Source organism: Carcharodon carcharias, chromosome 3 (assembly GCF_017639515.1).
Source record: "Carcharodon carcharias isolate sCarCar2 chromosome 3, sCarCar2.pri, whole genome shotgun sequence".
Classification (NCBI taxonomy): domain Eukaryota; kingdom Metazoa; phylum Chordata; class Chondrichthyes; order Lamniformes; family Lamnidae; genus Carcharodon; species Carcharodon carcharias.
The window spans coordinates 50018159-50032906 of record NC_054469.1 but is presented as its reverse complement, the minus strand read 5'-3'; the positions used below and the strand labels follow the sequence as shown (position 1 = coordinate 50032906).

General features: G+C 43.4%; 1 protein-coding gene across 10 annotated transcripts in view; it reads left to right on the top strand.

Moving 5' to 3' along the window:
* svila (supervillin a) overlaps nt 1-14748 on the top strand; it is a 317393-nt gene that overhangs the window by 296707 nt on the left and 5938 nt on the right. For all 10 annotated transcript variants that reach the window (XM_041183456.1, XM_041183461.1, XM_041183460.1 and 7 more), the window contains 5 exons: nt 3064-3197; nt 5486-5641; nt 8115-8258; nt 12899-13020; nt 13117-13272. In XM_041183456.1, coding sequence (XP_041039390.1) covers nt 3064-3197; nt 5486-5641; nt 8115-8258; nt 12899-13020; nt 13117-13272 — 712 coding nt within the window. The remainder of the gene's footprint in view (nt 1-3063; nt 3198-5485; nt 5642-8114; nt 8259-12898; nt 13021-13116; nt 13273-14748) is intronic.

Sequence of the window (14748 nt, the reverse complement as noted above, 5' to 3'; positions counted from 1 at the left end):
CTGTCCATGTGTGGCTGATCATAATTAGAAAACTAATGAGCTGTTATACTATCATATTCATATTATAGTATGTACATTGTGTTTGGACCCATCATCATGCAGTTGTGGCTTAATTTTATTCACTCTGACCAAACCTAAATTTCAGCTCATAGACTGTTAAATGCCAATTATTATTAAAGTCCCAAGAAAATGAGGTGCAACTGTTTTTAAGTCAGTAGTGTACAGTTAACTACAATAACTTCTTTGTTCTCAGGGTCTTAGTTAAATTAATTAAGTTATGATATAAAAATAGTATTTACTTCTCCAGTTTCTTTGTAAGACTCCTAAATTTTTCAAATGAAGAAATCCCTCACATTATGACTCCAGTACATTACTAAGGAAATGCTACACTGTCAGAGGCGCTGTCTTTTGGGTGAGATATTAGACCCAGGCCCCATCTGCCTATAAAATAAAAGATCCCATTACGCTGTTTGAAAAAGAGTAGTAGAGTTCAGTCCAGTGCCCGAGACGAAATTTATCCTTCAGCCATCATCACTAAAACAAATGGAAAGTTGTTTATTCCAGTGGGAATGGAATATAAAAGCCCGGAATTTTTGCTCCATTTGTGCAGGACAATGGTGAGAACACATCTGAGTATTTTGTACAGTTTTGGCCTCCTTATTTAAAGAAGGATATAAATTTCATTCGAGCAATGTAAAGAAGGTTCACCTGACTGATTCCTGGGATGAAGGGCTTATCTTATGAGGAAAGGTTGGACAGGTTGGGGCTGTATCCATTAGAGTTTAGAAGAATGAGAGGTGATTTTCTTGAAACATATAAGATCCTGAGGGGATTCACTCCACATAATATCAAGAAACAGCTGAAGGCATTGGATACTGCAAAGGCTATGGGCCCTGACAATATTCCAGCAATAATACTGAATACTTGTGCTCCATAACTTGTGTCATATACCTAGCCAAGCTATTCCAGCACAGCTACAACCCGGCAAAGTGGAAAATTGCCAAGGTATGTCCTGTACATAAAAAGCAGGACAAATCCAACCAAGTGTATACCATCCCATCAATTTACTCTCGATCATCAGTAAAGTGATGGAAGGTGTCATCAACAATGCCATCAAGCAACACTTGCTTAGCAATAACCTGCTCACTGATGTCCAGTTTGGGTTCCACCAGGGCCACTCAGCTCCTGACCTCATCACAGCCTTGATTCAAACATGGGTGAAAGAGCTGAATTCCAGTGGTGAGGTGTAATTGATTGGCCTTGACATCAAGGCAGCATTTGACTGAGTGTGGCATCAAGGAGCCCGAGCAAAACTGGAGTCAGTAGGAATTGGGGAAAACTCTCCGTGGGTTGGAGACATACCCAGCACAAAGAAAGGTCAATCATCTCAGTTCCAGGACATCACTGCAGGAGTTACTCAGGGTAGTATCCTAAGCTCAACCATCTTCAGCTGCTTCAGCAATGACCTTCCTTCCATCATAAGGTCAGAAATGGGGATATTCACCGATGATTGCACAATGTCAGCACTGTTCGTGACTCTTCAGATACTGAAGCAGTCTATGTTCAAATGCAGCAAGACCTGGACAATATCCAGGCTTGGGCTGATAAGTGGTTAGGAACATTCGCACCACACAAGTGCCAAGCAATGACCATTTCCAACAAGAGAGAATCTAACCATTGCCCCTTGATATTCAATGGCATCACTGAATCCCCCACTATCAACATCCAGAAACTGAACTGGAGTAGCCATATAAATACTGTGGCTACAAGAGCAGGTCAGAGGTTAAGAATCCTGTGGCAAGTAACTCACCCCCTGACTCTCCAAAGCATACCCAGTCAGGAGTATGATGGAATACTCTCCACTTGCCTGGATGAGTGCAGCTCCAACAACACTCAAGAAGCTTGACACCATCCAAGACAAAGCAGCCCATTTGATTGGCACCCCATCCACAAACATTCACTCCCTCCACCACTCACGAACAGTGGCAGCAGTGTGTACCATCTACAAGATGCACTGCAGGAGCTCACCAAGGCTCCTTACACAGACCCTTCCAAACCCATCTAGAAGGACAAGGGCAGCAGGCACATGAGAACACCATCGCCTGGAAGTTCCCCTCCTAGCCACTCACCATCCTGACTTGGAAATATTAAGCCATTCCTTCACTGTCACTGGGTCAAAACCCTGGTACTCCCTTCCTAACAGCACTGTGGGTGTACCTACACCACATGGACTGCAGCAGTTAAAGAAGGCAGCTCACCACCACCTTCTCAAGGGCAATTAGGGATGGGCAATAAATGCTGGCCTAACCTGCAACACCCGCATCCAATGAATGAGTAAAAGAAAAAAAATCTTGACAGGGTGGATCCTGAAAGAATGTTTCCCCTTATGTGAGAGATGAAAACTTGAGTATACCGCTTAAAAATAAGTGATCTCCCATTTAAGATACAGATGAGAAATTTTTTCTCAAGAAGTCACTGATCTGTAGAATTATCTTCCCCAGAGATCAATGGAGGCAGAATCATTGAATATTTTTAAGGCTGAGTTGGATAGATTCTTGACTGACAAGGGAGTCAAAGCATATAGGGGGTAGAAAGGAAAGAAGAGGCCCCAATCAGATCAGCCATGATCTTATCAAATGGCAGAGCAGGCTTGAGGGGCCAAATGGCCTACCCCTGCTCCTAATTCAAATGTTAAAACGGAATATCTGATCATTTATCTAATAGCTATTTGTGGACCCAGCTATGCACAAATTGGTTGCCATGTTTTCTAACATCATCATAGTGACAACACTTTTATAATAAAAAAAAGTTGTTTAAATGGCTGTACCAAGCCTTAGGATGATCTGACACTGTATGAAGTATTATGTAAATGAGAGGCCTTTCCTTTTCCTCCTTTAAAAATAATTTTGTTTATGGCACTTTGAAAGAAAACTGCATACTCACATGGCTCCACTCTAAAACACATTTTTAAAGCTCACGAAGCTAATGCTAGATTATATTATAAACCAAACTTTAATCAATTTGTTTGTAACTGCAACAGAATTCCGTAACCATGTTTTGCAGGCGCCCGCTGGAAGCAGGGCTACACAGTAGCATCAATGTGACCGTACATGAATGTGATGAGGGGTCCGAAACGGTGGCTTTCTTTGAAGCATTAGGAAGAAGGGACCGAAAAGCCTACGACTGCATGTTACAAGGTAACCAGTGTCTTCTGACTGGGTTCTGAAATATTTCTAAGGGTAAATAATGACAGGATTATGGGGTGAGAAAGTGTTTATCTATTGCCGCCTCCTACTTTGATTTATTTCTAGTGGGAGAATAAAAGAACTATCTCAATCTGCATAGGCTAGTGCCAAAGGCCTTCCTTCCAGTCTAGTGCCCCATGTAAAACTTTGCATGGATGGGCACAGACAGCAAGAGTGGCTGATGGTGAGCAGTGGTACTAACTGAGTTCACGTACTGAAGTCTTGTAATAAGACATCCTGTCCCATCATTCTATTCTTGTCCTCAAGTGTAACATGAGATGTTAAGCACTTGTTCAATATTTTAAAGATTGCCATTATAACATAGCAATATCTGTTTAATGTATTAACAGTTGGAGTCTTGAAAAGAAAAGTCTCACTGTTCTGAATTTCAGCCTGGCTCAGTTGGCATCATTCTTAATCAATAACTTGCATTTGTGTGGCACTTTTAATGTAGTAAAACATCCCCAGTATACTTCACAGAAGCGTAATCAAAGTGAATTTGACACCATCCACAGAAGGAGAAATTGTCAAAAGGCTGTGGGTTTAAGCCCCACTCCGTGACTTGAGTACATGATCTAGGATGGCATGCCAACACATTATTGATGGAGTTGGAAGTGTCATGGAAGTGAGATGTGTTGTTCCAGGTTGTGATGGACATTTAAGGATTCAAGGGCACTATTTTAAAGAGAAGGGTGGAGCTTCAATGATTAATGTTACCAAAAATAGTAACTATTCATTTATCTCACTTCTTGCCGTGACCTTCAGAATGATTTACGAACATACGAATTAGGACCAGGATTAGGCCACTCGGCTCCTTGAGCCTGCTGCACCATGCACTAAGATTGTGGCTGAATGTAACCCCAACCCCACATTCCTGCCTACCCCTGATAACCTTTCACCCCCTTGTTAATCAAGAATCTATCTAACTCTGCCTTAAAAATGTTCAGAGACTCTGCTTCCACTGCCTTTTGAGGAGGAGAGGTCCAAAGACTCACAACCCTCAGAAAAAATTCTCCTCATCTCTGTCTTAAATGAGCGCCCCTTATTTTTAAACAGTGAGCCCTAGTTTCAGATTCTCCCACAAGAGGAAACATCCTCTCCACGTCCACCCTGTCGAGACCCTTCAGGATCTTAAAAGTTTCAGTTAAGTCGCCTCTCACTCTTCTAAATTCCAGTAGATACAAGCCTAACCTGTCCAGCCTTTCCTCATAAGACAACCTGCCCATTCCTGGCATGAACCTAGTAAGCCTTCTCTGAACTGCTTCTAATGCATTTACATCCTCCTTTAAATAATGAGGACTAGTACTGTACACAATACTCCAGATATAGTCTCAACAATGCCCTGTACAACTGACGCATAACCTCTCTTACTTTTGTAATCAATTCCCCTCACAATAAATTATAACATTCTATTAGCTTTAATAATTACCTGCTGTACCTGAATACTAACCTTTTACGATTCATACACTAGGACACCAGATCCCTCTGAATCTCAGTCTCTCACCATTTAGATAATAAGCTTCTTTTTCATTCTTCCTGCCAAAATGAACAATTTCACATATGTCCCCATACTCCATTTGCCAGATCTTTGCCCACTCACTTAACCTATCTTTATCACTTTGTAGCCTGCTTAAGTCCTCTTCACAATTTACTTTCCTACCTATCTTTGTGTCATCAGAAAATTTAGCAACCATTCTATTGGTCCCTTCATCCAAATCTAAATTGTAAAAAGTTGAGGCTGCAGCACTGATCCCTGTGGCACACCTTTTGTCACATCCTGCCAACCAGAAGAAGACCAACTCTCTGCTTCCTGTTAACTGGCCAATCTTCTGTCCATGCCAATATGTTGCCCCCTTACACTATGAGCTTTTATTTTCTGCAATAACCTTTGATGTGGCACTTTATCAAATGCCTTCTGGAAATCTAAGTTCAGTACATCCACCGGTTCCTCTTTATCCATAGCACATGTGACTCCTTCAAAGAACTTCAATAAATTGGTTAAACATGATTTCCCTCTTACAAAACCATGTTGACTCTGCCTGATTTGTTGCATAAGAGATGCCTTTAGACATTTTTTGGAGACACGTGATAAAATAGTTAAACAATAGTATTTTCTTGCTTAAAATGTGCCTTTGTTTCCATTATCCTTCCGTTTATGATTTCCATGTCCTTTTGAAATGTTAGTAACTTCTACTCCTTTCCTCTTACAGTTGAAAACTAAACACAAAATTTGTTCACAGATCCTGGAAAATTCAACTTCACCCCTCGGCTCTTTATCCTCAGTAGTTCATCTGGAGAGTTCATTGCCACCGAGTACCTTTATCCTGCCAGAGATCCTACCATGGTCAACTCAATGCCATTTTTGCAAGAAGACCTGTATACTGCCCAACAGCCAGGTTAGTTTTTTCATGCAGGAAATTTCGAAATATAAACACTTGAGAAGAGATTATCCAATTTCAGTAATGTAAGATCACAGCAAAAGAAATGGTTGAGGGATCAGTTGACTATTTCAAAAAGAACAACAAACTGACTGGAAAAAGGACTGTAGGTTAGGTGGATAGCTACAGGCAGAGATGATTGGTTTATGTTATGCTAGCTCCTTAGTTGGTGAGGTTTGGAGGGGAGAGAAAGGTCTGTGAAGCTCAGCAAGCTTAAGGATGGAACAGGATAGATGTGGGGTGGATTTTTCTTTTTAGTTTTTTTTTATTTATTCGTTCACGGGATATGGGCATCACTAGCTAGTCCAGCATTTAGTGCCAATCTCTAATTGCCCTTAAGAAGGTGGTGGTAAGCTGTTTTCTTGAACTGCTGCAGGCCATGTGGTGTAAGTACACCCACAGCGCTGTTGGGGAGGGAGTTCCAGCTTTTTAACTCAGCGGCAATGAAGGAACGACGGTATATTTCCAAGTCAAGTTGATGAGTGACTTGAAGGGGAACTTGCAGGTGGTGGTATTCCCATGCCTCTGCGGCCCTTGTCCTTCCAGATGGCAGAGGTCACGCATTTGGCTGGTGCTGTTGTAGGAGCCTTGGTGAGTTGCTGCAGTGCATCTTGTAGATGTTACACACTGCCACTACTCTGTGCCGGTGACTGAAGGAGTGAATGTTTGTGGATGTGGTGCCAATCAAGTGGGCTGCTTTGTCCTGGACGGTGTTGAGCTTCAAGTGTTGTTGGAGCTGCACTCATCCAGGCAAGTGGAGAGTATTCCATCACACTCCTGCCTTGTGCCTTGCAGGTGGTGGACAAGTTTTGGGGAGGCGAGAGATGAGTTACTCTGCAGAATTCCCAGCTTCTGACCTGCTCTTGTAGCCACAGTAATTAAATGGTTGGTCCAGTTCAGTTTCTGGTCAATGGTAACAGCCAGGATGTTGATAGTGGGGCATTAAGCAATGATAATGCTCCAAATGGAGATGATTAGATTCTCTCTTATTGGAGATAGTCATTGCCTGGCACTTATCAGCTCAAGCTTGAATATTGTGCAATCATCAACGAACATCCCCACCTCTAACTTTATGTTGGAGGGAAGGTCACTGATGAAGCAGCTGAAGGCGATTGGGCATAGGACACTACCCTGAGGAACTCCTGCAGTGATGTCCTGGAACTGAGATGATTGACTTCTAACATCCACAATCATCTACCTTTATGCTAGGTATGACTCCAATCAGTGCAGAGTTTTCCCTCCCCCGCCTCCTGCCCAATTCCCACCAGCTTCAGGTTTTCTAGGGCTCCTTGATGCCACACTAGGTCAAATGCTTGATTATTTTTTGGGATCAGGATGTATTTACACAGAAAATGGGATCGCGTCTAACAGAGAAGACAGTACATAGATGAACAGGTTTTATGGTCAAAATAACCCAATGATATTTAATCTCTTTGTAAAGCTGCTTTTATATTGTACTGTAAAAGGTTAATGGAGCCATCAGCTGCTGACATACAAGCTTTGCACAGTTTGCAGAAATCCTAGAACAATTTTGTGGAAGACTGATATTTCAGTTGGGTCTTCTCAATTGAAGGCCTTAGCAAATATAGATGCTCTAGCCCTGTGTGTGTAGAATCACTAGCCCTCGCCCTAAGCACAATATAAAAACGGCCTGATTCATTGGGCAGAATTTCATAGGTGGTGGGTTGAAAAAGTCACTGTGAACCCTATTCCTGCCCTAGCGGGCTACTCGCAGTCACTTAATGCTCAGAGGAATCGCCATCTTGGAAGGACGCCCTCCCTCAGACTGCCGGCCAATCTGAATGACCAGTAGCTCACTGGCCCCAGTAGCGGCAGCAGGAGTGGGGGCCATTTCTGTGACTGCATCTAGTCCTGGTGAAGAAGAGCTAGGAGCTGGATAACAGGTAAATTTGGGCTTTCTCACCAGGACCAGGAATAGAGTCCCTGGTGAGGGGTGGGTTCGGTGTGGGATTGGGGCCAAGAGCGTGGGGCCAATGGAGGAGGGGCACCTGGGGGCGGGGGTGGTGGACAAACCTTGGGGGAGACCTGCGATGAGAAAAGGGGGCCCATGTAGGATGCAGACCCCACCCAAGTCTTGTGCAGGCCCATGTTGGGCCACCTGCTGGCTGAAAAATTGCACTTATTATATCGCAGCCAGTTAAGTGACAGGAAAGGCATGCACAGAATTTTGAGGAGCCTTCCCCCCCCCACCTCCCCCGTCCTCATGCTGCCTGCAAGCCCACCCACAAGGCCTGCAAAATTCGGTCCCTTGTGTTATGCGTTCACTTTGATGGCTGTTTAAAAATGACCAAATATATAGAGGCTGAACACCAGCTGTTACTATTGTTTTTAGGATTAATTTTGTTGTTTACCTTTCAAGTAACCTTCAGTACACAGGAATGTATCAGCATTTTCTCTGTCTTGTGTGCAGCTTTATTCTTGGTAGACAATCACCACGAGGTGTACCTCTGGCAGGGCTGGTGGCCTACAGAAAATGAAATCGCAGGGTCTGCCCGAATCCGCTGGGACACGGACCGGAAATGTGCAATGGAGACAGTGTTACAATACTGCAAAGGTACACAGGAAATATTGACACTTGTAATCCAAGGCTTAAATGCATTAAGTGGGAGTTGGAGTTCAATAATTTAATCCGTAGATTCCAATTCATGGGGCAGGTAGAGATGTTGTAATTTTCCCTTGAACTGCTTATTTGCTTCCTTTTCCCCCCTCTGTGATTATTGTCTATTTTTTTGTTTCATTATGAACATGGTTAGGGAAATATATTGGTATGTATTGTGAGAAAATTAAAATCTGGCGTATTTTAATTGCGCACTCTGTCAAGAATGACAGCATTAGGTGGCTAGGGCTGGGTTATGGATGTTGGAAAAAGATCATGAATGTTCTTTTTATTAACAATATGCATCAGTCGGTGCGCATCAGGTGAAAGATAATAGTTTATAAAAGTAGTGCTCTTTAGGCATACCCAGCACACTGTAGAATTACTGTAGAACTAATGTGTTGGATTTCTAAAAGAGTTTGTAGTCTGGCTCGGAGGTGGGCGGGCACGCAATTTGGTGCCTGCAACCTCAGTACTGGTTCACTGCTATGATCCCAACCCCTAGTCATTTTGAATGAGGGCAGTTCAGTGTGGATTGGCTGTGCGTCAGGAATCCAATTGTGGCCAATTATTGTTAATTATGGGCTATGAACGCCCCATTTCCATGCTGCTTGGAATTTTCAGTTGGCAATGCGAGCGACCCACATCAGCCTGGACCATGACCAGGCCAATGTGGAGGACACAGGGCGGGAGATAGAATGCAGCCCAATGAATCATGCGAGGGACTGCCCCACGATCTGTAACGGCCACCGGCCCCCTCCAGGATCATGGCCAGGCAGCAGTAGCTTTTTAAAAAGTGAAGACAAAGTTACCCTCTTTTCCCTTGCAGTCTTCATCTTCAGATCAGCAAATCCCACCTCAGCCGGCCGGGTCAGTGCTGGAGGGCTCTCCCATTGGCCTCCCGTCGTCCCTGATTGGATGACAAGTCGGCTCACTCCCTGGCCTTTAATTGGCTGGAGTTTTTAAAATTTCCGTGGATGTGGGGTCCGGGACCCTTGTCTAGTTCCAATGACCAATTCCTGATCCCTTATTAAAAATCTAACCTAATATGTTATGAGCCACTGATCATGGCAGGCAGTGGAGGGCCTATTTGAGAGTGATGCCAGAATCTTCGGGTTGGCGTGCAGGGGCGGGTCCTGCTCCCCGACACGTAAAATGACACGTGGTGATGCCGGGTGTGCGTCCCGATGTCACCGCGCGTCATTCCGATTTTCAATTCGGCGGGCGTACACCGGAGTCAGCTGTGCACCCGCCAAACTGTCAAAAGCCTATTAAGGCCATTTAAATGTGAATTAAAATACTTAACGGACCTGCCTGTCCAACCTTAATGTTGCCGGGCAGGCGAAGAGCCCAGGCGGCCCTTTCATCTTTCATGAAACCTCATCCACGGGTGGGATGAGGTTTCATGAAGTGTTTATAAATTGAATAAAAGTTTTCATTAAAGTTCACTGATATGTCCCAGCTAATGTGACAATGTCACATGGGGGCGATATGTCTTAAATTTTTTTTTTATTTAAATTATTGGCCATGAAACTAAACTCCCTGAGGCAGCCCTGTGCCTCAGGGAGATTTCTGCGCTCTTTCGTGCGCGTGCGTAAAAGCGTGCAGGCCCCGACTCAGCCTACTTCCCCTGCCCGCACAGGGAGCGCTCAGCACTTCTGGGTGCGTATCACGCTGAGCAGGCCTTAATTGGCCTGCCCATGTAAAATGGCAGTGCGCAGCGGGCAGCGATTGGCTTTGCACCCGCTCGTGCTCCTGCTCAGCCCCCCAGGTGGGGAGAAAATTCTCCCCTAGGACTTAGTATATTGACAAAAGACAGAATGTATTCCTATCTGACATACTTCTCACCTGTATAGTCCTACACATACATATCACCTCATGTTCCATATATCATGTGAGAATCTCAAAGATGGAAGTTCATAATGTCACATTGAGAACAAAAAGGGTGGAAATAACTAATGTTTAGCATGATTGAAAGCTACAGATTTCATACTGTAATAACATTTAAACATTCATGCATAATTACATGTTGGTAGAATGTCAATTTTTTTACTTTTTCATGGTATGTGGGCACCTCTGGCGAGGCCAACATTTGTTGCCCATCCCTTATTGCACTTCCTCAAGTCCAGTTAGGGATGGGCAACAAATATTACCGTGACAGCAACACCCTCATACCGTGAAAGAATAAAAATATTATTATGGCAACTTAACATGCCATTGTCACATATCAGCCCAAATCTTCCAGTCTCCAGATCACCAGAGACCCTATGTATGAAAGAAGGTGTGCATCAGGGCCCTGCAGAAGCCCTGACACGTGGACCTACGTGGGAATTGCCTCGTCTACCTCTCACCCCAAGAGGACCTGACAAACCCCCTGACCACCTCACTTGCCTGCCTGCGCACCTCACTTGCCCTCCCACCGGCCCATGCACATCATGCCCATTTAAAACAGAGATGAGATGAGGAATTTCTTATCTCAGAGGGTAGTCAATCTGTGGAATTCTTTACCCCAGAGGGCTGCAGAGGCAGGGTCATTAAGCATATTCAGGGCTGAGACAGACAGATTTTTAATCTGTAAAGGAATCAAGGGTTATGGGGAAAAGGAAGGAAAGTGGATATGAGGATTATCAGATCAGCCATGATCTCATTGAATGGCAGAGCAGACTCCATGGGCTGAATGGCCTACTTCTGCTCCTACACCTTATGGGCTCAGCCTCCCACTCACTCACAGCCTCCCACTCACTCACCCAGCCACCCACCCACTCACTCAACCTCTCACAAAATTACACTCAAAGCCTGGACCTTTAAACTCACCTGAATACGGCAGCTTGTGCCACTTTTCCCCCTGACTCTACTCCGCTCTGATGGAGTTGTCTGAGAGACGCTGCAATGCATGTTTCGTTGACAGCTGGAGTCAGAAGATCTGGAAGAAATGCACTGCATTGTCGGGTCAGCAGAATCTTCCTGTGCCACCCACACGGATTTCCTCATTGATATCATTGTCAAATACTGCGCAGTTCATGCAGGTGGAGGACCCGGTGCTATCTGCCCCTGGAAATTGATGTTGTCTGTGTGGTGCTACTTGGAGTGATACGAAGTAAACTAAATTTTCCCACCAGCATCCTGGAAAATAAATGAGTTACAAATATGAGAATATTTTATTTGCTATTAAGTAGGTACATGATTTTTCTACCTTTTTATTCACTTATATTTGTGTTATACAATTGGTGGCAACCCTTTTTTCTAATTGTCACACTTTCTGAAGTATAAATTGGCTTTCTCCAAGTCAACTGGATGTGTGTTTTGGGGTCAAACATCAGATAATATAGTGTCTTAATCCCTGTAGAGATCGACAACTTTAAACAGGAGATTTGAATTCCTAGTAAGCAAGGAATCGCATAATAAGATTTCAAGTTTTAAGACTTTTACTGTAACAAAAAAAATCTACAGCGACTAAACATTAGTTGACAACTGATACTCTACACTACAGCAAAGATAACCCTTATTCATGCCTTAACAGGACTGATAACCCCACACTGCTTTTTTATACTTCACAGCCTGCTCTCCATAGGATTACAGCCTTTATAGGAAACACTAAACAGCCAGCTTCCAATGGGTTCATGTCTCCCCCTTTTGCTAGTTCATAACATCCTATGACCATCAAAAGATGCTTCCCTCAGTTTTCGGAGAATTCCCGAGCTGACTACCTGCGTTTTCCCCGCCCCGGCAGAATCTTCGACTTCACTTACTGGCGTTTTGAACACTGGGCCTACTGGTTGGGTAGAGAGGCCTGGCAGGTCAGATAGTGGTGCTTGGGCCAGGTGTTGGGCAAGCCCTATTTAGTAACTTGCTCTCAGCAAGTCACAACCTGGGGCCCCCAGTCTCCATGATAGCAAGCCACACAGGCTTATTATCGGACAGAACTCATAGCAGAGCACATACCCCACTTTACTATTCTGTTTATCTTGAATTAAAGAGACAGTCCAAACAAAATCATTTTATAAAATCATACATTCAGAACAATAATACCTGTTGTGCTCCCATATACTGCCAGATCTGATACCGCTATCAACTTTATTGTCTCATCACGAAGATAAAACTGTTATCATACAATCACACTTTCCAGAGCAAGAACCTTAACTACAGGTTCAAGCGTTTTTGTTACTACTGTTGTAATTCAACCATGGGATCTGCTGACATTCTGTACAGTGCTCAGGATGCCCTCCAGTGATTTCAGACTGCCTGCCTGGATTATGACCTTGAATCTCATGTTATCCGTCAGTTATCCTACATCTCTTCCTGTTGTAGTAGATTTGTTCCAATTAAGTGTAGAAAGTTATTACATGTGGATATCATGAGATTTTAAAAAACTGTTAAATGTGCGGTCTCGAAAAATAAGTATTTACATAGGAAAGATCTGTAGGTCTGCATAGAGTAAGTGGGTATAGGCAGAACACAAGTTTGTAAGCTTCATAATACTGCTCAGTCACTTTAGTGATATTATTTAATTGTGTGTTTGGTCTGAAAGGATTTGATTTTGTAAGGTTGGGTGATGATTGGTATCTAACCTATGTTGATCTTGCTTTACTTGATCACAGTAAAGAATGCCAAGAAGCCACCAAAGTCCTACCTGATACATGCGGGTTTTGAACCATTGACGTTTACTAATATGTTTCCCAGCTGGGAGCACAGGGAAGATATTGCGGAGATTACTGAAACGGTAAAGAATCAAAACACTTTTTTCCCCAAATCCTCATTTTGCTGTTTATGTGGGCTTTCTAAAATCCATTTTTTGTATTCCCTTTTTGAATCCTAGGAAGCCGAAGGCTGCAATAAAATAATTTTGGTGGAGGATGTATTGGACAAGCTGTGCAAGACACAGTACCCACTGGCAGAACTGCAAGCCCGGCCTCTGCCAGAGGGAGTCGATCCATTAAAGCTTGAAATTTATCTGACAGATGAAGACTTCCAGGTAAATTCCACTGCTCTGAATCAGAAATGATTATGGTGAAAGTTGCATTGAGCAAGCTGTGTAAGAGGTTGCAGTCATTGGTGCAACTTCAAGTTCAGCCACTTTTTAAATGCTTTCGGCTGAATATTATGGGATCTGTAGAAGTGGGATTACGGTGGGAAGGGGGAGGCGTGTAAAAAATTGGAAGGGAGAACAAGAATGGAGTGCCTGTCACCTTGCCACCGCCATGGCATTCTGCCAGCAAGGAAGGTGGAAGACCAGTGGCCAATTAAGGGCCTATCGTGCTGCCACTAGCATTTTACCAGTGGCGGTGGCCTCCCTACAGCCTAAATACCCCATTGAAAAAAGCGCAGATTTTGCAGTTAAACTACACACAACTTACTGGGTTTTTTTAAGGAATTGTTTCAGGGTGGTTCTTTCACCCCTATTTGGATAGGTAATGGATTGAAAATGGATATAATGGGCACAGCTAGAACATTTCAAACTATAGCTAACTACTGGACTTGTCTGAAAATAGTTAATGCCAATGGTACTTGTTGGAAGGAGGTCTTGTGGCAAAGCTGTATTGTCCCTACTCTGAGCCACAAGCTCCAGGTTCAAGTCCCAATTCAGGGTTTAATGGCCATGGAGGATGTGTTGATAACGTGGCCAAACAGGCTGTTAATTAGCCTGTAACTCCTTTCAATATGCCTGATGGCAGGTGGTGAAGAGCAGAAACGTTCCCTGGTCAACCATACTAGAAGACAACGGCCATCCACTGCAGTACTTTGCCAAGCATAACCCTGGACCAATCCAATGGAAGTCCATGGTCGTCAGTGCCTTCTTGGGGCATGAAGGAGGAGGAGAATTTGTTGGAGTAGAGGAGGGGTGTAGAATTCAGAGCAATTGTTGTTAAACTTTTGCCTTGAAGTCAGATTAATTTTAAGCTTTCAATATTCATCTGCTAAAAATTTAAATATTCACTATGTTGTCACAAGCTCTTAAACCTGCAGTAATCGAAAGTTGGAATTTGAGTGTGTAATTCCACAAAAGTGTGAAGTTGTACATATACACAATTTTCTAAAATATACCTTTTTCGCTTTGCTTTTCACAATGCCTATTACACGTAAGATTAACCTTCCAGAATAAGGGCCTTTCCAATAAAATTTTAATGTAGTTTGATAGTCCTGATTTGGTTTTGCCGTTTCTTAAACTGATCACTGATATCTGAAATTTCTGCATTGTTTCCAACTGTCCAATTACCCTATTGCTCCAAGGAGCATGCAGAGAAGAATATTGCTGAGAGTTACAGCACTGAAGGAAGCCATTAAACCAGTTGTGTCTGTGCTGGCTCTCCAAAGGAGCAATTTACCGCATAACTCTGCACATTTGTCCTTTTCAGATAATGATCCAATTCCTTCTTGATTACTTCGATTGAGGCTGACTCCATCACATTCAGATTCCAGATCCCAACCATCTGTTGCATGAACAGTTTTC